The following is a 27,703-nucleotide window of genomic DNA, read 5'->3' as shown; positions in this document are numbered from 1 at the left end:
ACATTACTCAGGATTCCTCATGGCAATAGGGGTGGATTCAAGCTCAGTAAAATTCAAAAGCTATTACTTAAAAATACATATATTTAAAAAACCTGAGACAAGTGGACGTTCCACATCCTTCTTCAAAAGTTTACAAATGTTTGTTGTAGAAAAGTAACCACTCTTCTATACAAAAAGATGAAATAGCTAACAAGCATGTGTGGACTAAAATGCACTTTGAGCAGCAAATACTATGCTTTTAAATTTAGATACACATCACTGAACTGGTGATCTCATTCCCCAAAAAGCAGACAGGCAGGCAGCTTTTCGGTCAGCCAGAGTTTTACAAAATCAGCACTGCAGCGGTCCACAAACAGCAGCCATTTTGCATTCTTTGACCAGCCGATCCTCATCAGAGCTGCTTTCCCTCACCTGTCTGGCAAGAGGAACGCTGCACAGCCGATTCGCTCAGCGCTGGTGGGCCGACAGCTCAGCCAATGGCAGGCTGCCAGCGAGCAGTTACCGGGCACGGTTTCTGCTGTATTTGCTGATTGGGTCAGTGTTCTGACAGGGCAGGGTTCTGATTGGGTAGTGTTCTGATTGGGTAGTGTTCTGATTGGGTCATGTTCTGACTGGGTAGAGCTCTGACTGGATCAGTGTTCAGATCAGGTAGTGTTCTGATTGGAATAGGATCCTGATTGGGTAGTGTTGTGTTCTGATTGGGATAGGGTTCTGACTGGGTAGTGTTCTGGGAAGTTAGAACTCTGAGTGGGTTAGAGTTCTAATTGGGTAGTGTTCTGGTTGAGTAGTGTTCTGCCTAGGTTGAGCTCTGATTGGGTAGTGTTCTGATTGCGTAGCGGTCTGATTGGGTCAGTGTTCTGACTTGGTAGTGTTCTGATTGGGTTAGGGTTCTGATTTATCTATGAGTTCAGCTAGTTCTCTCCCTGGGTAAACTGCAAAGCACGTGCACATGGAAAAAGTAGAATCAGACACTCCCATCGTGGCACTGTCTCCTATCAGTGCTTGTAGTACAGAGCTGGGAAGGGGGGGGGAGGGGGTGGGCAAGCAGTACTAGTGACCCAGGAGAACGGGGGTGGCACTGCAGTTAGAAAATTTCTTCTAAAACTTAAGGGTTCACCTGGAGTTCTTAAGCAAGGTGGGAAAGTGCTGTCCCAGAGAGCAAAATACTTAAATTTAACGGCCTCAGTAAATATCCAGCTTAATAAATGTCATTCGTGTGAAATCTAAGCTGTGTAAGTCGTTCCTGGAACACAGTTCCTGGAGTAAAAATTCAATGACCATTTTCAAAGCTTTCCTTGACCTGATTTGTGAAGCAATGATAAAGCACTTCAGTGAAATTCAGTGGGATTTTTTCTATTTAAAATGCAGCCCTCACTGCACCCACTTTGTGAGGGAAATTGTATGTCTTGGAAAAACAGGATGCTGAAGTCTTCTAATTACCAATGCTTTGGATTTCTGTTGCATGGACTAAGTACGGCAACAGAAAAGGTGAAGAGTTGAAAAATGCATAAACCAAATGAGTGCCAAGCATCTTCATGCGCTCTGTTCGAAATCTGAGCACTTCTTACAAACCCAGTCTGTCCACATTCAAACCGCACTTTCAGAGTTTTCGTGAACCACTGTGGATCATAAGGGATCATAATTACATAAATAAATTATGGGCCTGCATAATAACTGTGTGATTCACAACTCTAAGCCGCTAATTGAGCATGACTTTAGCTACTCCTTCATTCTGGCTAATTACATTACATTACAGGCATTTAGCAGACGCTCTTATCCAGGGCGACTCACACAACTTTTACATAGCATTTACACTGCATCCATTTATACAGCTGCATATATACTGAAGCAATGCAGGTGAAGTACCTTACTCAAGGGTACAATGGCAGTGTTCTACCCAGGAATCAAACCTGTGACCATCACAAGACCAGTTCCTCTCCCATTATACTACACTGCCGCCCTAATTAAGGCTAATAAAGCACCAGAGGTGAATACTGCACCTTGTAGTGAAGAGCATTATAAGAATCCATCCATCCATCCATACATTATCAATACCCATTTATACTGAGCAGCGTCCTGGGTATGGGGGGGTGTTGGAGCCTATCCTAGCATGCATTTGGTGAGAGACAGGAATACAACCCTGGACAGGCTGCTAATCTATCGCAGGGCACACACACCATTCACTCACCATTCAATATTATAAGAATCCATGTCCGGTCATTTGAATGAGCTCAGTATTGTTATAGCGCCGTAGATTACCCAGATCCTGATCCTATACCTGCCAAAGATCACTTGTCTCTCCTACAGAATATTTCATAATCCTACACAAGATTTGGACCAGATACTTGCAACACCAAAATCAACTCAACTCCAGTTCCCTGTCAAAGAGGTTCTCCCTCTAGCCAGGGCAAAAAGTGCACCAGCTCTAGGCAAATAAAAGTGTAGCACGTAGGCATGAAGGGAAGTAGGAGAACACACACGCCAGTACTCTTACGGTTTAATAGAGCCCTGTAAAGCAGCAGGGGGGTGGGAGGATGACCGAGCGCCATCTACGAGAGCTCACGCGACCCAGGCCCCCCCGCCCCACCCCACCCCCCCTGAAAAACCGTCCAGCTGGGACCCATTACAGCGCCTCACATTGGGGTCCCCCCTCAGACAGCCGCGTTTCACCCCACAAACCAGAGATCTTTCAGGAGAGTTCAGCTTCCACTGCAGCAGCTGCTCAGCATTGTAAAGGTGACAAACTCAGGCAATAACTTTGTATTGCTCTGGTGATTAAAAACAAAACATTACTTTTCTGCTCTTTGCTTTGTGACAGCTTTAAATAAGTTGTAAACAGTAACAAAAATGTATACAGGCCTATTGCAACACTTTAGTTAGAGCAGAGGGGGACGGATAGGCTTTTAAAGTCGTCCGCTCTTATGAAATGGGCCAATTACCCTTCAAACAATGAGATGCCGTTTAACTGTTTTCTAATATTTTGATTTTGGGCTTTATTTTGATCAAGCACATATGTCCCGCCCGTAAAATAATACATAATTAATATATATATTATTTCTATATTATTTCAAACATTTGAAGGGATAGAGATGAGAGGAGGACTGCCTCCTGACCTTCCCACCAGTCCTCCAGGGGTCAAATGGGGTCAAGAATGTCAAATGGCCAGTCTCTACATCCACATGGACCCTGCTTGAGGCCAGCTCTTTATTTTCACCCAAGGGTTGGTCCAACCTCACATGCACACTTTAAGTGAGCACAAAAGACACACAGCAGATGCCAAGCAGCACGGAGTCTGAGAGCCTGTGGAAAAGCCAAAAAAAAAAAAAGAAAAAAAAGAAGCGCCACTATTGAATTAAACACTATTGAATTAAATGCAATATGGAGGGAGCCCAGGGGTTTCCAAACTTCAATTTCACGACCCCCTGAACTGACCACCCTGTGGCTGAGGTTAGCATTTGAAACCTACGCCCAGTACCATTAGAGACTTTAAGGAAATGGCTATTTTAGCACAGACATGGGAGCAAATCACAAAATTGAATTACGAATATATATAAGACATGCAGCCATTTTGTTCAATACATACATTTATTCATTACAGTGTTCATATTACTAAGGACATATACAGCAGATAGGGATTAGCTGCTCTGAAAGTGCGTAGTGTTGTATCATGGTCAGGGAACTGGGCTTTTAACCTAAGGGTTGCAGGTCTGATTCCCAGACAGAACACCGTCGTTCTACCCTTGAGCAAGATACTTTACCTGAATTGCCTCTGTATATATCCAGCTGTAAAAACGTAAAACGAAAAGGCTTAGTAAGTCGCTTCGAATAAGAGCGTCTTCTAAATGTCCATAATGTAAAGTTTTGCTGAGGGCTCCTGGAATAATGTCTCTGGATGCCAGGGATCATGCTGGCTGCCAGGGACTGCAATTTGGAACCCCTGCCTATATTCAAAATGTACACTTTTTATCCATGGTTAAGAGTCCTACATTGATCTTTATACAGTACGGCATGGGGGTGCTCAGGGGCACCACCAAAGATTTTGGGCCCCAAGAAAAGATCTCACATTGGACCCCACCACCCCAGGCCTCCCCATCCCTGCAGAATCCAGTACATTTTTTCAGGGCCTCTGTCCCCCATTCGGTGTCACAGGGAGTGCTTCACACCGTGGCCACACATGCACCCTGCCTCTGCATTTGGCTTGAAGGCCTCATAAAAATAATAATGAAATACCAAGGCAGGAAGTGGCAACCGCGGGAGAGAGAGGCACAACGTAGTTACGCGACCGCAACTGAGCCTGCGATATGGATGCAAGCGATTCCCCCTCCCCTCCACCCCTCCCCCTGCAGTCGTCTTCTGTCCCAACAGCAACGACAGTCCCACAGAACGATGGCAAACGGGGTTCTGACTCAACTTGTCCAAGGCTGTGCTGAATTGCCGTTCTCATGGAGATAGTGCTTTGAAGCACCAGAGACCTTCAGAGGCCGTTTGAACAAAGGAAAAACTAGACAAGGAATCAAAGGAATAACCTCATGAAAAAGGAGTGCATAAATGTGTATTTTCTTACAGTACGCTTAAGTATATCAAGAATATTTTAAGTACTTTATAAAGCTAAATTGGCCCATTTTAAGTATATATTAAGTATTTCCTGGAGCTATTCTTTAAGTATACCAATTATGAACTACTTCTACACTTTGTATCCTTAGTCATTTTTGAGTATGTTAACCCGTGATTGAAGTTCACTTGCAGAAAGTAACGTGAAAGTGCACTCTAAGTACACTACCTGGGATTTGGTTCCGACAAAATGAACTTAAGGCATACTTTTATTGATGTCTTTTTTTGTAACGGTGTACATAATGGCCATTTTCCATTCCTGCTTGGCACATGCAGCGGTGAGCAATAAAATGAATAAATGGAGACTGTTTCATTCTTCTGCCACAGGGGGCTGTCTATACAGACACAGCAGAGAGATGGATGACAGGATAAATCTTGTCATCTATCCACTCATCAGTGGATTGTCCCAGCCACAAATATGATGTGATGATATGAGTCACAACTGAGCTGTACTGAAGATAGACCACAAGGGGTGGGGGGGGGGGGACAACAAGGACGTGGCCGCATTCAAAAATCAAATCAACAGCACTGAGAACTTCAGTCTGCAGCACGGCTTTTAATCAACTCCTAATGTAAAGCTTCCAGTAAACTGCATAGTCCAACCGTGATGCAATCGGGAAAAACCCAATCACAGCTTAATTGGCAGGGTCGAAGCGAGGGCAATCAACGCAACTTTCAGCAGAAAGCCATTGCTCTCCTCCTGTTTCAGCCAGAACATCTGGACGTTTTGGGTGGCACAGAGTGTGCAGTCATGTGATCCGGCCAACTGATCACGTGACCACAGTGAGTCCCCGCAATTCTAAATTCCGAGATGATTCCGCATTTTTGTTGCATCAGTAGTCTTTTTGAATACGTGTTACAATCCTCTGCCTCAGACAGGAATTTTAGTCACGAAGGCCCTGCGTTTCTACACAAGACTGATTCACACATAATTATGCAGTTCACGTGGAACATTACCCCAAATCAGCAGTTTTGAGAGGCTTCTCGGATGGACAGTATAAACTTTCCAAGGCATATATTTTCTCTTTCATCGACGTCTCTCACAGGGAAGTAGACTTTTTCAAAATATGAGATTATAGCTGAATCAAGAGGTTTTTTTTTCTACCCCTCAGTTTATGCCCTTTTCTCCTTTCTTAGATTTGAGAGAAATATCAATCTTCTGTGGCCTCTTGGGGATCTGTCAGGAAAAGGACTAGACCAAAAAGGAAAACCCCCACTTGTCAACCATCAATAAAAATGGAAAAATCACCACTTTTGAACCAGGGGCCTAGTTCCTGTCCTTTTAGAGTTTATTCAATCTCTTCCTCACTGCTTCCTCTGTGAACCTCGCCAAAGCCATCTTCGCTAATAAACATGATTTACTTCCTGCTCTTAGTGACCTTTGATTTCGTATGACAGCATTAAGCAATCGGGAGAAGAATTAAGTGTTAAAGGGATAGTTTCACTTTCTGGAGTTTGTTATATTTTATATGATTTAATCCCAGACAGTTTATGTGTGCGATGAAGGATACTGTAGATACTTAACAGAAGTTTCTGATGGACCCGCTGGCTGCACAACAGCTGAGATCAGGCTATTGAAGGGTTTTGCGGTCCAACGCGAGATAATACACTTCAAGCAGGCCAACTCCAAAGCAGCTTGCAGAGTGACGTAATGTCTCCAGGGGTTGTACGTGTTTGCCAGATTATTCTTTTTTTTTTTAAATGTATGTTCGTTCTTATTTTCAGTTGGAACTAGTTCCTATGGCCTTGCAACCCCGGCCGAAGTAAACTGTGGCATAGGCTCCCTGTATCAGTGTTCCTCCACAGGTCCTGGGGAGCTGGGGAGCTTGTGCTGCTTTAGAGCTGTGAAGAAGGACTGGTCACAGCATAGATTTTTATGTTTATGACTGTGAATAAATCCTATGAGTCTGCTTGTACTGTACGTATAGCGTCTGGAAACTCCTTATCACAGAGCAAGTTATCTGAAGTGCATTTTCTTGCTTTGGAACGGGAAACCCGGATACCTGTCATTGCAAAGTTGGCGGGTCACCAGAAACATCTGTTAAGTATCTAAAGTATACTTTGTTGGGCACAAAAACCATTTGGGCCAATCGAAAACATGCACTAACACTGAAATAATACCAAAAAAAACAAAATGTCTCTTTAAACTATTGGGAGTTTTTACTTTTTAGTCACTTTCGAATAAATGTCGAGCAGTGAGCAGCAATTATATGGGAAAATAAAAACAAAATGGGGCTCAAACAAACCACTATTAAACCACATTTAAGCAAGAACTCAATCTATTTCGAAAGTTAGGGACCATGCTGTATATCAATCGGACCAAATTCTGTAAGGTCTCAAAAAAAACGTCTCATTTAAACGGGTAAGGTCCACGTGTATCTGGTTGTCTGCGCTCAATGACTCACAGAAAGAAAAGGGGTTAGCCGCTAGCTGCGGCTGCCTTCCTCTCAGCAGAAAGTTGCTGATGTCAGTCGAACAAGAGTGCCAGCTATCGGGCCTAGCCAAGAGCTTTAACCTCGCTTGTTTATCGCATGACTTTCTCCAGGCAAGGTCTTTAAAAACTGCCCACAAGTAGCTTGGTGGTGGTGTGGTGGGGGGGGGAGGGGGGGCAGTGACCACTGGACCAGCATGAGTAAGTCTGAGATATTTTTTCAAACCGTGGATTTTCACAAACACGCTCACAAACACAACACATGACACACAAGCGAAGACACACAAACTCACAAAATGGCGATTAAAAATAGCCAGCGCGGAAGTGAAAAATGTGTGAGCGTTTGCCTTTTTCAGCGTGTGGGTCCCTGTGGTCACTGCGGGCGAGAGGATGGCAGCAGGGTGTTTTTAACACCTCTGGTTAATAATCCTTCTGATAGCAACCGAGCACACCAGGCCTGTCATTTTCCAGTTTTAACCCCTCAATTACGGTAGTTTTGGTGGTGTGTCAAAATTAACCACCGACGTTACAATAACACACGAGATGCCTCCACCATGCCATTACAGCCGTGTTATGAGGTCATGCTATTCGCTGCGCCACACCAGCATTATTTATAGCCTCGATCCGAAAGCAGACAGACCCCAGTAGTTTCTGCTATGGCAGCCATAACGCGGCCGCAGTCAAAACTCTCAGATATGAAAATATTATATATATATATAATGATATAATTTAAGACCACCAAAGCGTACCTTCACTGTATGGTTTGACGTAACTGAATTAAATATATACATGGAAAACATGACTTCGTTTTAAAATATAAATGATGTCCTTGCAATTTGTATCACGTGAGATTGATTGTGTAGAAAACGACTGAAATCCTGCAAATGAACAATTTTCAGTAAGAACACCCCCCCCCACCCACACACACACCCCAAATGTAGGGAAGACATCATCTTTTCTTTAGTGGGGTGTCTCATTCTTATTGGAAAGGCAATCCCCACCATTCACTGGGCAATGCTCCAAGGTCACATGATGGGTTGAGGCCATAACAAAAAAAAAAACAAAACAGAAAACAACTCTTTCAATGGGATTTTAATGGAATGGGGAGGAGGTCGGGGGGGGGGGGGGTATGGCAAGGGGCTCCGGGGGGGTAAAACCAGGTCTGTATTTCAGCCGTGGAGCGCACAGCACTCCCAAAGCCTGAACACACTCAAACCATATGAGGTCGATTTCCCGCTCGCAACCCCGACTGCGAGAAATTCAATATTGCATTCTGGGAGATCGCACTGCCCCAGGGGGAGCTCAGTGAGTAACTAGGAACAGTCGGACAAACGCTTCGCACAAAGGAACACACACCTAGAACCGTACGACCAAACTGCACACTCGCGCGAATGACGAGCATTAGCCCACATTTCAGAGGTGCACATTTTGGGAAAGTGGCACTGTTAAATGTTTAACTGCCTTTAAGTACAAAAACAAAAGGTTTAAATTGCTCGCTATTAAAAACATGACGATTTATGTGAGCATTAACTGATGCCCAGCTTGATCTTGGAAACATCTGCAGCAACTCACTGTTTATGCCAAATATGGCAAATGCCGTGTGATTAGCATTTATAAGAAATACACAAGTAAATGGCGTGCACTGTCTGGTATTAAACTCCCATCTATCCCTCACTCACATGTGAGATACTGTAGAGGCACACACATGCAACTGCACGCACCCAGATGATCGCCAAAAGAACACGCAACTCCAACAAACTCCATGATCCTGAAATTTCCTGAAAGTTTTTTTTTTCTTTTTCTTTTTCTTTTTTTTTACAGAAAAGAACGTATTCCAAACCTGAGGTCAATTTTTTGGGAGCGGGCCAACGCTGCAGGGCACGCAAGGGCTTCATGTCCTGGAACAAGATGGAGGGGAAAAGCGACTGCAACAGCGAAGGCCACACGCTGACAGACCTTACAGTCCCGTCGCTGACTTGTACCTCCATACACAACGGGAACACCCTGCCATGGCTCCCCTCCTTCCCTCGAACACAGGGGTCTGTGACCCTGGTCCCGGAGAGCCACAGGATCTGCAGGGTTTTTGTTTGCACCTCAAAATCAGCACCCAATTCAGACCCAAGTGACCAGGTGAAGTGAGTTACCTGTGTAATCAACTGCTCTGATTGATTAATAAAGCGCAGAGTAACAGGGAAAACCAGCAGGAACCTGTGGCTCTCCAGGACCAGGGTTACAGACCTCTCATCTAGCAAACACACACCCACTTTGATACCTTTGGGAGTAAATGCGTCCACTCGTGGTTATAAATGTTTACCTAATAGGTCAGATTCCAGGCTAGAAATGTTAAATCTCAAGTCTTAATTTCACGGGAGGACGAGCTCAGTTTATATGTTTACTTCTGTTTATAAATATTGAAAACGATGCAATTTCGACAGGAATGCCATGTGTTTCCGTCACCATTTTGTTCCTTAGGGATGTTACAGTGCGGCAGAATGAAAGTGCATTTTAACACAACTGGATGCAACAGTAATGGGGAAATATAATACAGTAAAGAAACAGAAAAATTGAATGGCCTGTTTTGCGCAACCTTGTATAATTTCCCTGGCACCACAAATTACATATTTGCCCATCATGCTTTAGGAATGCTAACATTTTCGTCTTCATTTATTTCTGCGCAAAAGGCATCCTGGATAGAATTCTAGAAAACATCAGTTCATTCGCTCACAGAAATGTTAACTTGGCTCCCAGAAATGTGTAACTCAGCCAGCATTACTTTTTTTTTTCGATAATAAAAAAGTGACTCTTTGCCAGTGACATCAAGGAAAAAGGCCTGCGATTGCTTCATGAATCTTTCACAAGGCCTCTGTGATACAACTCTTGTGTCTTGCCCTGATCGCAAAGTTGACTGTATCCACTTTCATTGGGCAGCATTTCTCTCTGATCAGTCTTTACTGTCTCTTACACAGTACTTAATAAAAACCACCATGACCATGATGCAATTCCTTACACAGGCTGTGCAAGGTAAATCACACAGCACAGAGCCAACTGCTAACAGCCTCTTGGGGCCAAGAGGTAAACAGATGACCATGGAATTTCAAATCCAGCGAAACCCGTCCATAATCGTTCGCTTTCTTGTTAGAGAAGAGTCTGAATTAACCCTTTAAGGTAAAGTATGAAATCACAAATATGTGATTAGAACATTCTTAACTGAACATTCTCATGCTGATGTCACAATCACTACTGGTAACTGAAAACAATGGAGTTCTAGAACACTGACTTAGAATTTTTTTTAAAGACATTCCAAAAAAACCTACTCTTCACATGGCTCATGGACTGAGTTAAGAAATCGGTTGTGGCAGCTATTTGCAGCAAATAGCTGAGGAGGAATAGCCTTCCCGTGCGAGTGTCTGTTTACCGTCAAACCACAAATTCCCGAGGTCCACCGCCCCACACTTGTGCTCGCAGCCCTCTCTCCTTCTTTTAGAGCTTTGCATTTTTAGGCGTTTAGCTGACGCTCTCATCCAGGGCAACTTACAGTCCGTGTATGTGTGTGTATGCGTGCACTTGTGCATGTGTGTGTTTTTGGACAGATCTAAATGATGAGAAAATAAAATTATATAATGGAAAAGCAAAGCTCTAAATGCCTTGCTAAATGGAGCTGGAATAGCTGAGGTTCAGGCGAGGGACCACGCCTCAGACACTCCTCTTCCATTTATTCCCTATAAGAAACCTTCCTGCCCACCGCACCTGTTCCTTCATTCACGTTTACGTGCTCCACCCTTTCGCCCCTCTCCCCCCCCTTTCTCTATATCTCTCTGTTTTTCTGTCTCTCTCCCTCTTTCTTTCGACTACAGGGTCGTGTGGGGGTTCGCTGACCCCAGGAGCTACGGTGAATCCTTCACCAAAGTCTTCCTCACGCTGCAGACTAGTCACCCATAGTACTATTAACCGCTTTCAACTGTGAACACCAGGTGAATAAACACACTGCTTGCACTCATTTGATGGTGCAGTCCTAAAATGAAGTTCAGGTTTCTCCATTCCACTCTTTTTTTTATGCTGTTGTTGTTACTGTTGGACATACTCGCCCACACAAACTGAAAACAGAATTCTAAAAAAGCCTGCTCAGCCTCTCTATTCACTCAGCGGCATTCTTGGCCTTGGCCGGGGCAGACCAAAACCCGGCCAATCTCCTCAGTCCATCTCCTCAGCAGGCTCGGACTTCGCCTTCGCATTCGCAAAGCCACCGAGCGTTCGCCTGAGAACATGTCTTCCTTGTTCATTTTCTTTTTCTAAAAAGGCTCGAACCTGAAACTGCCCCCCCCCCCCGTCCCGTCCCATCTCTGAAACGTCGCAAAGCACCAATGGGGGCTAAAGAGTGCCCAGGGCCCTGTCTCTCGCTTCCTTTTCGGGCCGCTCTCCGCCTGGTTTGCGTCTCGGTGGAGATGAAGTCGACTGTTGTTTTTCCGATAAAAAAAAAAAAAAAAAAAAACGGAGTGCAAAAACCTGGGAAGACGGGGGGTTCGCGCGTCGACCCTCGTCCCACAATGCTCGGTTTCGCACAGTCAGACGGAAAGAATCTGTGAAGGAAACCTGCTGTTTTGAAGGGTTGCTATGGCAGCTTCCAGATAAAGATTTAGGCCTACAAAGAGCATTGCTTCATGCGGTTGTACCATAGATTTGGGGTCTTTGTTGTTTTAAATTGTGATTTTGTTTACTGCCACCTGGGTTGCCACTTATTTGTCAAATGTTTCACTGAACCATTCACTTTTACATTTTACTCCACACTGAAATGCTGTAATACTTTGTACATGAGTATTGTCATATTTTCATGTGACCATTCAGGTGAATCCTTTCATCAAGCCATTATCTGACCTGCTTATTCCGGTTAGATAATGGCTAACCTGAATCTAGCCCCCCACTTCAGGGTCATTGGGGGGCCGGAACCTATCCATTGGACGAGTGCAAGGAATGCTCTCCGCACAGGTCGCCAATCCATCGCAGGACACACCCACCATTCACCCACAAACTCATACCTATTAGCCTAACCTGCATGTCTTTGGACTGTGGGAGGAAACCCACGTGGACACAGGGAGAACATACAAACTCCACACAGAAAGGCACAGGAAGTTATGTCCTCATTTGAAATGCAATTAAAGCACCCAACACTAAGCTAAATTATTACTGAACATCACGTGGTAAGACATAGGCAAAAGTTCGGATAAATATTGCATTTTGTAAATTCTTAAAACTTCAGTATTAGAACTACTGCAAGAAGAACAAGCTGTTCTCTAAGAGAATGGGTCCATGAACTGAACCATAATTTCAACCAGTCTGAGTATATAAACTGACAGGCCATTTACCACGGAGAGCTTCTCGCAAGTGGGTGCCAGGGCAGTAAATTGCATACAGGAGCGCACGGTTTCATTCAGAGTCTTATGTAAGCGTTGATGTATGTCACTAAAACAATGCTACTGCTGCCGCACTAACTCAAGCCAGAGCCAACACAGGAAACTCGCCCCCAGTTCCACGAAGTAGCTACTGAATGCCTTCCACCTTCTTGTGATTACAGTTCATATGCGTCTGAGTGCATGCATATAAAATACATACGCTATATGACCAAAAGTATCTGGACACCCCTTGGTCTGGGGCTTCTTTTCATGGTTTGGGCTGGGCCCCTTAGTTCCACTGAAGGCAAATCTTAATGCTACAGCATACATACAATCACATTCTAGAAGATTCTGTGCTTCCCCAACAGTTTGGGGAAGGCCCTTTCCTGTTTCAGCATGACAATGCCACTGGGTATACAGCGAGGTCCATATAGAAATGGTTTTGTTGAGAACAGCGTGGAAGAACATAACTAGCCTGCACAAAGCCCTGACCTCAACCCCATCCAACACCTTTGGGATCAATTGGAAAGCCGACTGCAAGCCAGGCCTAATTGCCTGATCAGTGCCCGACCTCACTTATGCTCATCTGGTTGAATAGAAGCAAATCCCTGAAGGAATACTCCACATACTTTTGGCCATGTAGTGTAGATATAAATATGCATAAAAAGTGCTGTAATTTCTACATGGTGAAACCAAAATGTATAAAAATACTCTTTAATAAAAGCTGGGAATCCGCACTTAAACCTCATTTGAATTGTTTGGTTACAAATCTTAAATTGTGGAGTGCAGAGCGAAGAAAAATATGTTTGTTTTTTTCATTATGGAGAGCACTGGTATACACTCCTCACACGTGCATGTGAGCATGCACGCACCCAAGCACAAACACGCACGCACACACACACACACACACACACGCACAGCAGAATGCTTGCATGGTAAAACGCTTGAACGGTCTGGATTTGTTTCGCAGCTGAGGTTCTCGTCAAACCCATTTTTAATTTGCTAATTCACATGACTCATTCAGTGATCGACCGTGTTTTTATACTTAGGGGGGGGGGGAGACCTTTTTAAAATCCAGCTGCTCGAATGCTGGTAAACTGCCAGGCGGCCCTTCATTTATACTCATTAAAGCAAGGTCCACCGAAGCCGGGTTGCCAGATGAGACAGGATTCCCCACCAAAGACCTGCTCTTACTTTGACATCGCGTCAGCTTTCATTCCCATTGGGGAACAGACTGGCAACCCGCACTCTTACCTTCTCGGTAAGAACTTCCTGCTCAGAGTCTGAAAATGTCACCGGGAGCCGTCCGGCTTCCCCGCCGCTCCCTTAACTGCACGTGGAGTAATTACTTTCCCGCATGCCTTCGCTTCCATCTTGTGAGGTATATTTGACCCCGAGGAGCTCTTAGAGCACTAACACAGCAACACAGGCGTCTCCTCCGAGTTCGCTCCTCGGGCCTAATTGATTAGCTGAACCCCCGTTAAGGGCGAGAACTTGATGGGAATTCAGGGCTCTGTCATTAGTTTACACTACAGTTACAGTGGCGGTGCACCACATGTCCAAAAGGCCTGCCTGACATCCAACATCTCATCCGAAATGATGGGCATTAATATGGAGTTGGTCCACCCTTTGCAGCTATAACAACCTCCACTCTTCTGGGAAGGCTTTATACTAGATGGTGGAGCATTGCGGTCGGAACGTGTTTCCATTCAGCCAGAAGAGCATTAGTGAGGGCAATGATTCAGCGATTCGGCCTGGCTTGCAGTTGGCTTTTCCAATTGATCCCAAAGGTGTTGGATGGGGTTGAGGGGCTCTGTGCAGACCAATTTCAACAAAACCATTTCTATACGGACCTCACTGTGTGCCCAGGGGCACTGTCATGCTGATACAGGAAAGGGGCTTGCCCAAACTGTTACCTCAAAGTTAGAAGCACAGAAGTGCTTAGAATGTGATCGTATGCTGTAGCATTAAGATTTGCCTTCACTGGAACTAAAGGGCCTGGACCAAACCATGCAAAACAGCCCCAGACCACGGGGTGTCCAGATACTTTTGGTCATATACTATACATTTTTGTTCTTTAGGGAACAAATTTGGCAAGTGTACGCTGAAAGTAGAATAATGTTCTATTTTGGTATTAATAAGTACCTTTTACAAGCAAAAAAGGTAGCCCACCCTACAAATGAATTATGTATTGCTGAGTAGGGGTACAATTTTATGAACTCTAGAGTACCACCCCTGTGACAAGCATCTGTACCTTTATAGGCACTGTTTCATACCTTTTTTTCTGAGAGTGTAACAAAACACCAGTGGTTCTTAATGGCTTGTCACCTTTACCCACAGCACACAGACCCATTCCACCAGTTCTCAAGATCCCCTCTGCACGCGAGCAGGGGGGTGGAACAACAGCTGTGCAGCCACCTTACCCACCGTTCTTCCCCTCTAACTCGCCTGCGTGGTATTGCTTATGTCATCGCCAAATGCGGCTCTGCCGTTTCGCTGGCAGAGACGACGGGGCTTTGGCATGCGATGCAGCGTCGGGCCGAGATCCGGGCCTGAGCCAGACTCACAACGAGCCGTAACTCTAGTCGGGCTCAGCGCCGCTCCTCCTGAGCTCTGCGCTAAAGAATTTTGACACTGCGGAGAGCCACTCCTTTTTTTTTTTTTTTTTTTTTTCCCCAACATCGAACCGTCCACAGGAGTAGAGATTACATTTCCTCCCAGGACGCATCACCAGCCCTCGTGCTTAAAGGCTCTCTCTCTCTCTCTCTCTCTCTCTCTCTCGCGAAATTCTGGGAATTTCTTTGTTTATCCCCATCCGGGCGTATCGAGTTCCTGATATCGTAAAGAAACGGCGAGCGGCTACGATCGAGCGACTGATCAAAACCAGGCTCGGCCGGGGGGGGGAGGGCGGGAGGGACGGGTTCGAACCCCGGCGCACAAAAATGCATCGGCACTAACAAACGTCAGCCCGCGCTACGCCGCGCCGCGCCAGGGGGTCGTGGCCACGCAGACGTCCGGCTGTTCTTTAGGGTGAATCACCGGCGACTTGGCCAGAGGGGGGGACTTTGATGTGCGGCTTTGCCTCCCTGCAAAAAAAAAAAACGTACTCCATAGAAACCTCCTCCGGGGGGTGGGGGGCTGGGGTGGGGGGCGCTCGCTGGGACACAGATTACTGCCCCGATTCTGCGACCAGACTGGTAATGTGTTATTAATTTGGCCCTCAGAGTCGAGTTTCTCCAGTACGCTTTCAGACACACCGTCCAGTTTAAAAGGAGGAGATCGGAGCACGGGGGGGGGGGGGGGGGGGGGGACTGTGGTATTTATATGCACTATCCCCCCCCCTTTTTTTTTTAACATTTTTGTTCGGGAGACCGTTTCATCCTCCTGTAAACAAACACCTGCGACACGTTGACGTATCTTTCTTGTACTCGTAGGATCCCACGTTCCTTCTCTGTCATGGTTGTGAGTGCAACACTGTACACATCACCACAAACACTGCAAAGGCTTTAGAGTGGGACGTACAATTGCCCAACATGACAGACATGTTAGAGGGACAGCGAAAGGTTAAAAATTGGATGGGTGTCTGGAAAAAGAAAACATTACACTCCAAAAAAATTATACATGCGTTGTGTTTCCAGTCTTCAAGTTTTATCTGATATCTACAAACTGTATCGCAGTCTTGTGGAACAGGGAAATTGAAACATGATAATCACCCTTTGTGTGGTTCAGTTTGTCTTTTATGTACAAAACTTTGGATTTCCTTGTGTTAACTTTGAAGGTAATTGATCTTCTTGGCACATGTTGTGCTATCAAGGGATTTGCTCACCTGGCCATTAACAGTGGCAAACAAACATATCACTTTAGCCCTGATTGGTTGAAATCTTACCCAAATCTGAAATGGGCTTGGTGGCTTTGAACCCGGGTCTTTAAGTGAGTCAATTTTCCATAATTCTATTAATATGTGTACAGAATATTTTCCTAAGAAGCTGAATACAACACTGCAGTGTGCATTTATTTATTTCTTTATTTATTTTAAATTGATGGGGACAAACTGAGCTCCCACATCAACTGATTATTTGCTTTGCACACCAAGGCCATTAGTTTCCTACAGGTTGTGTGGACCTCAGCTGGAACTGAATGAGAAATGTACCCCAAGTTACAACATGTAACTAAAGCATGCTGAACGGAATCTCTCAGCCATCCAGGTTGAGTGCCTGTGACATATTTCCCCACAAACAGACCATGACCAGAACTATGGGAGGAAGAACCCCCCCAAACAAACAAAATAAATGTGACTGCTCCACTTAAAAGGACCAATAAAACTTGAGGGGTAAGCACTGCTTGCAAAAAAAAAAAAAAAAAAAAAACAGTAAATGCAGCAATAAATAAATAAACAAATAAAAAGCTGTCAAGTCGTCGCTAAGGAAACTGAGGGGTAAGTGGAATGGAGCACGACGCAAAGGCCACTCACAACTCAAGGTCTGGGAAGGTAATCTGAACTCCCACGAAACTGAATTAACATTGGAAAGTTTGTTCCACACAGAGCAATATGCACGATGTTAAATCAACTCTAGCAGTTCATGCGAGTCCAAGGGGGACCACGCTATTAGACCTGGCAGTTAAAAAAGTACTATATCATATCTTTTTTTTTTTTTTGACTGAACATTGTACTGTGCAGCACATAAAGCTCCAAGACGTCTACTGACAAAATAAGAAGAACCCTGCTTTTTCTCCTATTCTGATTTGATATATGAAACATTAGACTGTATAGTGGCAAATATCAAATAGCATACTATCCTAATTATGTAAATTGCGTATGTGCACGCTGTGATATCGTCTGTGATGTATATGGCGAAGTAGCAGAATGGATTAAAGAGTGGGCCTGGATATAACGACTTGGATGTTCTAAAAAAAATAGGATCATATGTCACTCTCACGAGTGAGACGTCAGAGACAGGCTAAAGTGACAGAAAAAGCTCTTCTGTCAGAGATGCGCATTTAATTGCCGACGGCATGATAACAGTCGCTCGTGCTTTGACAAACAGTACCTTTTCATTACAGAACGAAGACTCCCGTTTCTCCAAGACAAAGATTGGTTTCAAAAGTTATGGACCGAAAAATACCATTTTACACAACTAAAGTATGTTATAGAAAATCCACAGATAACTGTAATGTATACTGTAAGTACTGAGGGGATTTAATCGCGTCTCCAAAATCGTATCGGAAAGTTTTCTATTGAAAGTCAGTACATTTTTATTTTTTATAGAAGTCCACTTACCCTCGCTTCCACATTGTTTCCCATTGTTCGCACCCATCCTGCCGAATGCATAATCTATCCACACAATCCTGAAGTATCCATAAAATTACGTTTAAAAAGGTAATCCAACAAGATCCTGTAAGTTCAAATACGAGCAAAAAGGAAGAATTCTCAAACTCCTTTCGAAGAGAAATTGTCGCGGGACCGTAGCACTTAAATCCTGTATACAGACCTTGACAGCATAACGGGGAAAAAGAGCCGTCCCAGCATTATGCAATCTTTCCAAGCCACAGTTTTTTAAAACTCAAATGCATTCCCCGGCAGAACGTGGATAAATGTGTTCTGTAATCCAGGTCGTCATGGCGGTCACTAAACTGTGCTCGGTTCTATAAAGAAAAATCTTAAAACTAACTCTAACTTGTTGCGTCGATGCCCATGCATCAACTAACGCAGTAACCAGGCAGACACAAACCGAGCGTCCGTTTGACGCTGCTTACAGACTTTCAGCTCTGAATCCTCCTCTCTCCGAACATGTCAGTCTCTCGTAGGAAAGGCAAATGGGCTGGTACAGATTTAAAGTGACCGCAAACTCGAAAATCATTTAAATAATGAACGAGTAAAAGAAGTACGAGTAACACGACCATCGAAAAACATGCATCCTTACAGTTTGCAGAGCTGCGTGTGGACTCTACTCACTACCCTGCTTATAGGGCATATGAAATGCTAGCGTTGATTACTGGAATAAATCTGTGGAAATGCATAATGGTTTTGTTTTACTGTGTGCACTGTGGGGAGACTTTGGTGTCTACACATACTGTACACAATACTGTAATTATACTAAATTGGGCCGTCGACGTGTGTCTTACTCTACTGCATATATTCATATAACTTAGAAATTAGGGTCTGGGGAGGATGTAGACTACGTCTTCAGAAAGTCTTTTTTTTTTAAGAATGACGTCCCAAAACTAAATGCAGATGTGCCTATGAAGCTATCGTAGCCCTCTAGTGGCCATTAGATTAAAAACAAACATATTCTTGAACTTCCATCAAATCCGATACCTTTTAAATACCGTAACATTTAACTTGGATAACCTATGCATAATATCTCAGGTTTTATATTTGAGGCACAACATAAAAATAAATTACGTTCAAAATCACTCCAATCCAACTATATGCATACATAACTGCTTTGTTAACTTTCGTGATAAAGTGAATCATGAAAATCAGCTCAAGAACCTAACTCAGTATTGCAGGTCAACCATGGCAGTGTGAAAATAAAAGGACAAGGAAAACAACAGCAAGTTTTCACTAAGCGTCCTGATTTCTAAAAATCACAAATTTTTCTATTTTTTTCTATTATTTTAAAATAATAATATTTCAATTTTGTGTACACGTGTTGTAATTATAAGTCAACCAGCGATATAGGAATGTTTATGTAAAATAATGATGCAGTTATATTAGCAGTAATGTCGTTTCCTATAACCTTCTCAGCTGATCGTGTCTCTATTGACGTGTCGGCGAGCAGGCTGCAATGTTCATATTTATAAAGATGCTAAGTGTGCTCTACTGCTATACTTCATGACTCATACGGAAGAAAAAAAAAACATTATTCTGCAGTTCTCTTATGTTTTATACTTAAGGTTTTGACTTTCATCTCATGATCCAAAACTAAAACTAAACTGAAAAGCCAGACAAGCTATTCTAATTTATGATTCTGGGAAAGTCGGAACGAGGCAAGGCATTCATTGACATTTGGTTGACCGCAGGAAATTTGATAGCACATAGCTTTATGGAAACCACTGAAGAATATATTGATTTTTCTTTTCTTTTTTTTTTCTTTCTTTTTTTAATAAAAACGAGTATTTCAGTGGCAACATCTGTCGAAACCACAATTCATATATTCGCAAGCATAATGGCAAACAAGATGGTATTACGTGGTACAATGCATTTCCGTTCTGATCGAGAGGTTTTCGGCGACGATTTTATTGAAAAATGTCAGTTTATTTTGTTAAAGGACAATATGCTCATAATAACGTGGGAAAGAGCATTCTGGAAGCTGTAGTCTGTGCTCACTGCACGTTGTCTTCGACTCACGCATTTATCAGCCGGCTGTTGGCTTCTTCGGGAAGGGGGTTACGTGCCAAGCCCCAGTCCTATCCTGCCAAACCCCATTCTCTGCTTCACCAGACTCGGGCCCAAATCTGGATTTTCACTAATGCACATGACTGCTAGGAATAAATAAACCAGGCTCCAGGTGTCAAAGTAAAAGTGCATTTTTGGATGGAGGCAGTCCTTGTGGCCTGGAAGCTGGGCACAGCTTATTCTGCTCTGATTTGACTCTGATTTGGTACAAATACCTGGTCAGCTGTGGGCCCCTTTTCCAAGTATCTCCCTGCCCCCAACACCCCCCCCCCCCCCCCACCCCACCAAAAAAAAGTGTCCTCTCTTTGCAGAAAACCATAAACAATGTCGGTGGCTTTAATCTTGTACTGTAAACACAAACTCAGGCACAATGTAGTCCAAATGAGCCACGGCGCTGTTATGAGTCATGAGGTTCAGGAGATGAACACAATGCCGTTTTCTAAAAGCGGCTCGCAATCCTATCCGAAGATACAATGAGGGCAGTATTTCATCCATCCCTGTTTTCACAAAATTCATTTTTTACAGAGAATTAAAAAATCGGTTCACCATGCTGGACTTTTTCCATAAGGGAATTTTGGAGCAAGAACTGGATATTTTCTGGTTAAGTACCTTGGTTATGGGTACGGTGGCAGTGCTTTACACGGGAATTGAATCTGCAACCTTCCAGTTATAAGGCCATCTCTCTCACCGTTACATTAGACTGCCAGCCTGGGCCAAGACGGACCTTCTCTAAATAGTGTACCAAATGCTGCAATCACCCCTAGAAAATGTCTGTCAAGGTCTTCCATTGAGATAAACAAATAACCAGTTATGAAGTCCTAATATACACTGACAACAAATTCATGTCTTGATCTGAGTTAATGCAGACTTGGAAAATGTAAACATCTCATCCAGCTACCCCAATCACTATTCCTTCTGCAGAGTAAACACCTCAAAACATATTAAATACTTCATCCTGTCCATCTCCGCCATACTCGACTTGTCAACAGACCACGGTGGCAGTCATAGCCAAAATGTCCACAAAGGTATGACCATGTGACGTGCATGCAGGCCCAACCATGGAATAATGTACGCAGGGGGCAATCAAAACACAGTTTCCTCCTAAATTTTAAGAAGTGATGTCCCACTTATTCTTGGGAGTTGTAGCTACTGTCAACATTTCTAACACCTGGAGTAACTTTTAAAAGATTATTTAATAACTTGGGTTCAAATCCCAGGTGGACTTCCATTGTCCTGCAACTTTAAATCGACTGGTATTGTCCTTGGGTGTCCAATTTTGTCGGAGAAAGGTAGTCATTAGTGCAAGGCTTTGTTCTACCACAGTACTAAAGCACCTGATTCAACAGATAAATGTTTTGATTGAGGAGGCTGTGACTACTCGATTTGTTGAATCAGGTGTTTTTTTCTGCTGGGTTAGAACAAAAGCTTGCTCCCACACCAGCCCTTCTCAGATAAGATCGGTAACCCGTTGTCGGGTCAAATTTCAGTTAAATAAATAGGCAAGATATCTCGTAAGGATTATTTGGATTGTTAAATTTCCCTTGATAAGGTGAGCAGAAATCATGCCTATCCACTGAATTGATATATTAAAGAATATTCAGCATTCAGAATCACTAAGATCCGTTATGAAGTCATCAAAACTACTGAGTCAGGTGAAGGATTGTTTATTTTCATTACTTAATTCATTTACATTTTGTCATCTCCCTGAAATGATGTCAAATATATGATTAACAGCACAACTGATTGATATTATTATTTCTGTCTGAGTGGAATAGCCTCAGGGAAATGTTGTTAACAGTTTCCCCAAAACCTTAAAACAAGAACATTCAGTTTCATCCAGACTACAATTCAATATTTCAGCGATTACACCATGAAAGCGACCTCCAAACGGTGATGTGAGCCAGAGAATTGGAAACACAAACTGACAGTTAATAGCTGTAAATCAATGCATTACTATTTCTTGGCTACTCCTAATCTTGGCAGCTGCGCTATCAGGGGAAATTCACAATTTACTCCCTGAGTCTTGCTGTAAAATGAAAAATGAGAGTGTGAAAAAAAAACGGTCCTGTTAGCTAGCCCAAACTCTGGCGAGGTAAACATCTGCTGGCTGGCTTATGACAACGGAACCGCTTGACGTTTGTTTGGTTCCAAAAGGGGAGGGGCTTTCCTGGCCAGTCCTTTCAAGTCTTCATGCATGACACGTCACCCAGGGGAGCCTGTGCACTTTATGCTACTCTCCCATTAATTGACATTAGCGTGAAGTGCCTAACGCTTGTCTCGGCAAGGGGCCTCGTATTGTCCCCCCCCCCCCCCCCCCACCCGTTTCCGCAAACAGGGGGCCGCAGGGCCACAGGGCACCACCAACTGACACGCAGCACCATGACAACGAGGCATGACCAAAGGACAGTTCGCTGTGATTGATCATTGTTATTATCATAATGGAGTTAGCTAATACTCTCATTAAGGCACATTTTATCAGCCCCTTGGCACAAACTTGAACTGCTTGTGGTCATTCAAGCACGGCCCTCATTCAAGTTTCCTGCAGAGCCCGAGATGCTTAACATTGTTCAACTCTTGTTGAGATTATTTCACCGTGAACTAAATAACAAAGAGATCAGCTGAAGCCTCCATATACTGTACTTTGTCCATTCAAACAATTAGAAACGCTGCATTTTAAGTTACATTCATGCAAAATACGTAGCTGATGCAAGAGAAATAGATGCAGGACATGGGGTTTATTTTGGAAGGCAGAGCATTGCACCACATGGAAGACTGGGGGGGCAGGTTGAGCAGACGCATACTGCTGCCATTAAAGGGCACTTAAAGCACTTAGAGAAGGTGGTTTATGGGAATTAAAAATTAGGTACAAGTTATATCGCAAAGTAGTATAGATGTTTCACGTACAAGATAACACATTAATGATGCATATCAATTTAGGTGCTTTATTGGACATTAGGTGTAAATTAACACTGACAATATTGCCTGGCATGAAATTTGACACATTTTTAAAAAAATCACTAATGAGTGTTCACAGTACTTCAGGAGATACAGCCTTCAGCACTTGCTAAGTAATGACTCAGAAGTGTTGCCATCAATTATGTCCCCCCTTCAGAAATGGGGAGATCCTCTCAGGCAGCAGAGAATACATATTTTCTTATAAGTCACCTACAAGAGCTGATATATCAGATGAAAACACAACTGCATACTTGTAGCAAGAACATATATACAAACAAGTGTGCACACGTATGATATGTGAGTATAAACGTGTAAAGAACGGTTTTTAAGAACCGTTTTATGTTGAGTTAATTTTGCATTTTAAATATGGAAAACAAAAAGATTATCTGTTGTTTCAGCAAATACAGATGTTAAAGAACCTTAAAGGGATTTAAAATTTGTTATAATTCTTTTTTACAGTTTTAGTATTTGTTTTGACCTAGACAGTTTTTGTGTGTGAATGATATTTTAGATACATCCAGAAGTTTCTGATGACCTTCTAGCTTCATAATGACTTGTACTGGGGCCTTTGGGGATTTGCAGTCTTAAGTAATTCCGAAACAGCCAAGGCAGGGGCACCCAACCCTGTTCCTGGAGATCTACTGTCCTGTAGGTATTTGTTTCAACCCAAATTTGGCACACCAGATTCTACTAACTAGTAGCTCAACAAGATCTCTAGCTGTTGAATGAGGTGAGCTTTGTTTGGGATGGAGTGAAAACCTACAGGACGGAAGATTTCCAGGAACAGGGATGGGTACTCCTGTCCTAGCTGTTTACTTAAGCGAGCCACCCCCGAGCTAGGGCATGACTAAGCCATAGCTTCCCCTCCGACACAGTAGGTGGCAGTAATGCACTTATACAAAAGAACATCTTCATTGACCATAGAGGGAAGTCAAGGCATTTCCTTGAACTTCAGGAACGCAACCAGCAGCACTAGACCAGAGCGACTTCGAACTAACGGTTGTGCACCAGGAGCAAGATAAGCAGCGAGGGCTTTAACTTGCCGGGTTTTCGTAAGTGATTTTTCAATAGCTATAATCTTTACACGTCACTTTTTCAAGAAGCCAGCTAGCTACATGACAGGTAGCTGAATGTTGTTGTGACCAGCTAGACTAACGTTAGCTAGTTGTTCGTGTATTTAGCTGCCTAGCCAGCTAACGTCGCGAGACGGAGTGAGCTTGCTTGCTACATTAGCTTGCTAGATTAGTTATTGAGAGCCGTCGGACAAGCAGTATAAACTTAGATAACAACCATGAGTAAGTTAAGTTTTCGGATATATCGACTTGCAGTTCCTTATGTTATGTTAATTTATGCTGAAGTTTACGCTTTTAATTGAACTACCGTGATTGGCTAATATTTGAAATGTGTTTGCGTGGCTAATTGTGAACTGCGATGGGAGGAGACGGTACGGCAATGAATGTGTCCGGTCCGGAAATTTCTTCCCCAGCATATTACTTAGTAAGAAAGCGATCTTAAACCACTGTGAAGCCGTATTTGTTAACGTAAATATGTGGAATGTGCATATAGCTGTAACCGTAAGACCGTAATTTATGAACGTGTCATTCCAGCTAAATGCGTAGCCCTTGGAAATGTGATAACGTTGTAGCTAACGTTCAGTAGTTGGACAGGTTACCTATAAATCTAGTTTTAGTTAGCCACGTTAGGAACTCGGACATCAGTTTGCTTTTCTCGTAGGATATAACGAACTGTCTCATAACATGTCTTAAGAGAATCGTGCTGGTAGCTCTTCCTGGATACTGAGCGTTTCCATGCTGGATGTTGTTTAGGATTGCTATCTGTTCACGGAATGTGCACTTGAAAGGTTCCGCTGCATCTGTCATCAGTGCCTTTTTCAGCGGTGTCCATTGTCCGCCCTTAGGAATGATGTCCCAGCAATGGCAACACAGTCCATGCTGCAGGATCGGATCAGAGAGGCCCAGGACCTGCTGGGGCGGGTGGAGCAGCTGTGCGGCCAGCAGCCCCAGAGCGTGGAGGGCCGGGCCAAGCTGTGCAGCAAGCTGCGCGCCGAGCTCAAGTTCCTGCAGAAGGTGGAGGCGGGCAAGGTGCTGATCAAGGAGTCCCACCTGCAGAGCACCAACCTCACCCACCTGAAGGCCATCGTGGAGTCGGCCGAGAGCCTGGAGGACGTGGTGGGCGTGCTGCACGTCTTCACCTACGAGGGCCCCGACGGGCACAAGCAGACGCTGGTGGTGGACGTGGTGGCCAACGGCGGCCACACCTGGGTGAAGGCCATCGGGCGCAAGGCCGAGGCGCTGCACAACATCTGGCAGGGGCGCGGCCAGTACGGCGACAAGAGCGTGGTGCGGCAGGCCGAGGACTTCCTGCAGGCCAGCCGCCAGCAGACCGTGCAGTACAGCAACCCCCACATCATCTTCGCCTTCTACAACGGGGTGTCCAGCCCCATGGCCGACCGGCTGCGGGAGATGGGCATCTCCGTGCGCGGGGACATCGTGGCCGTCAACTCGGTGGGCGGGGTGGACGAGGGCGGGGCCCGGGAGGAGGGGAGCGAGGACGAGGAGGACGGCAGCAGCGGGGGGGAGGGAGAGGAGGGAGGCGGGGACGAGGAAGGCCAGGGGGAGGAAGAGCACGACGATGAGGACGACGAGGACGCCCTGCACACCAGGGTGGACCGGGCCACCGTGGTGGCCAGCCTGGCCTTCCCGACGGAGGTGAAGGTGGACGTGTGCAAACGGGCCAACCTGGACATCACCACGCTCATAACCTACGTGTCCTCGCTCAGCCACGGCAACTGCCACTTCGCCTTCCGGGAGCAGGTGCTGACGGAGCAGGCGGCCCAGGAGCGGCAGGAGAAGGTCCTGCCCAAGCTGGAGGAGTTCATGCAGGGCAAGGAGCTGTTCGCCTGCCAGTCGGCCGTGCACGACTTCCGGGTGATCCTGGACACGCTGGGGGGCCCCGGGGAGAAGGCCCGGGCCGAGGAGCTGCTGGCCCGCCTGCGGGTGGTGCCGGACCAGCCCTCGGACCGCACCCTCCGCCTGGTCACCAGCTCCAAGGTCAACCGCCGCTCGCTCACCATCTTCGGCACCGGCGACTCGCTGCGCGCCGTCACCATGACGGCCAACAGCGGCTTCGTCCGGGCCGCCGCCAACCAGGGCGTGCGCTACACCGTCTTCATCCACCAGCCGCGCGCGCTCACCGAGGGCAAGGAGTGGAGGGCCACGCCCATATGAGGGGGGGTGGGGGTGGAGGGGGGCGCTTGAGAGGGAGGGGGGAACCGGAGGACCGGAGAAGGTGGGGAAAAGGATGAATGTGTGAAAGGAGGAGTGTGGTGCTTCAGCAGAAGAAACATGTCTGATGAAAGGATGGGGATGGGGTTGGGGTGGAGGAATATGAAAAAGAGAGAAACACCAGGATGCCTGTGAGAGGATGTTGCAAGTAAGTTCCTGAAAGACCTCTGTAAAGCCCAACCATCAGTGGTAAACGGTTGAAAGTTCTCTGGAATACACCAGACAAATGCAGCTGCAGAATGGATTCATTCAGTTTTGAACCACTGATTGACAGTGGATCACTGGTACTGTTCAGGTGCTAGTGCTTATGATGTCCGTATGTCGTAAAAAGAGTCAGTCCTAACGAATGCTGTTGTGGTCAGGTCTGGACACCAGAGGGTGCATCTGAGCTTTATTTTGTCATTTGGCAGTATGACAACTTCAGCGTCACCTCTAGCCATTTGTCAGAAAAGCAATTTCTTCAGTCTTCTCTTTGAACAATCACCCCAGAATACTTATGTGTTTTGGTCTGTATAATTTTGAAAATAATGGTAAGAAATTTAATCCAAAAATTCAATGTAAACTACATGTACTGAATATTTATTTTGGAATGATATCAGTTAGATTTGCTTTTCACGGACTACTGTTTTAAATAGCTTCAGACATATTGGGACCTACTGCAAGCACTATAGCTAGGATTTGGAAAAGACACATGGGACAGATTAGTCTCTAGATATTTTGTGTGTCATGTACAAATAAAGCAACGCCATTATTTAAATGTAAACTTTGGGGAAAGCACCATGTTCCACAAAAAAAAAAAAACTATTAAAGAGTGTAAGCAAATACATGTTGTCTGTCTTATTTAAGCATTTCTTCATTTATAGAATTTAGTGCGCCAGTCATACAGTTTTTGGAAGAAATGTAACATTTTTAATGTGTGTTCCTCCCCTCTAGTGGTTGGGACATAATGTAAATGCTTTTTGTCAACCAGCTAGCTTTGTATTCAATATTTTTAATTCTGTTGTTCGTTACATATATACAGAAAATATAGTGTGATATCTTTTCAATTTGGTTATAAAGTTGATCTGAGTATCACATGAACAATTCAGTCTGTCCCAGTTTGTACCAATGGCCTCGTTTTCCATAACCGGGTAATGAGTTTGTTTGCGTGTTATTGCTGTGAACTTTTATAAAAACAATATGTAAAAAACAAACTACTCTGCTTACCCATAATTCGGGTTTCATTTTCACTCTCAGGTGCACAGTTGCTCACCTAAAATTTTGCTCCTGGCCATAACTCGTATCGAAATACATAAATAGACTCTGGAAATGGAGACTGTAAATTGTTTAACTACGATCAGAACACTGCATATCCATGAGTCACGTGGGCACCAGGACCTCAAAGCAGTGTCTCCAGAAGCTCTGGAAACACTACAATTTGACGAAGCAAAATACTGTACAAGCTCATGAGCAATGTGGCGTTAACATAATGGGTGTTAACCCTTGGACCGTTCCATCGCTTGACTATACGCTAGCATGGTCCAGAGATGGCACGCATTAAGAGTAATTACGGATTGTTCATGCCTGGAAAATGTGCTCTAGAATTTGTGCTAGCGTCTACAAATACATTGGCCTA

At 44.5% G+C, this 27,703-nt stretch overlaps 2 protein-coding genes across 2 annotated transcripts in view; one reads left to right on the top strand and one right to left on the bottom strand.

Moving 5' to 3' along the window:
- fbxl7 (F-box and leucine-rich repeat protein 7) overlaps nt 1-18,528 on the bottom strand; it is a 68,934-nt gene extending 50,406 nt beyond the window's left edge. Inside the window, exon 1 of the mRNA XM_064346136.1 lies at nt 17,708-18,528. Within this exon, the coding sequence (XP_064202206.1) occupies nt 17,708-17,744 (37 nt within the window). The 5' untranslated portion in view covers nt 17,745-18,528. The remainder of the gene's footprint in view (nt 1-17,707) is intronic.
- Nucleotides 18,529-23,679: 5,151 nt separating this feature from the next.
- Nucleotides 23,680-26,910, top strand: c8h7orf25 (chromosome 8 C7orf25 homolog). Its single transcript, XM_064346132.1, has 2 exons — nt 23,680-23,835; nt 24,702-26,910. Exon 2 carries the CDS (start codon nt 24,718-24,720, stop codon nt 26,029-26,031), a length of 1,314 nt encoding a protein of 437 aa, XP_064202202.1. The 5' UTR covers nt 23,680-23,835; nt 24,702-24,717; the 3' UTR covers nt 26,032-26,910.
- Nucleotides 26,911-27,703: the final 793 nt, after the last annotated feature.

This window comes from Anguilla rostrata, chromosome 8, assembly GCF_018555375.3.
Source record: "Anguilla rostrata isolate EN2019 chromosome 8, ASM1855537v3, whole genome shotgun sequence".
Taxonomy (NCBI): domain Eukaryota; kingdom Metazoa; phylum Chordata; class Actinopteri; order Anguilliformes; family Anguillidae; genus Anguilla; species Anguilla rostrata.
The sequence above is the reverse complement of the archived record's forward strand: the minus strand, read 5'-3'. Positions and strand labels throughout refer to the sequence as shown.

Coding starts and splice junctions, on each gene's coding strand:
- c8h7orf25 (XM_064346132.1), top strand. CDS start 24,718: ATGGCAACACAGTCCATGCTGCAGGATCGGATCAGAGAGGCCCAGGAC.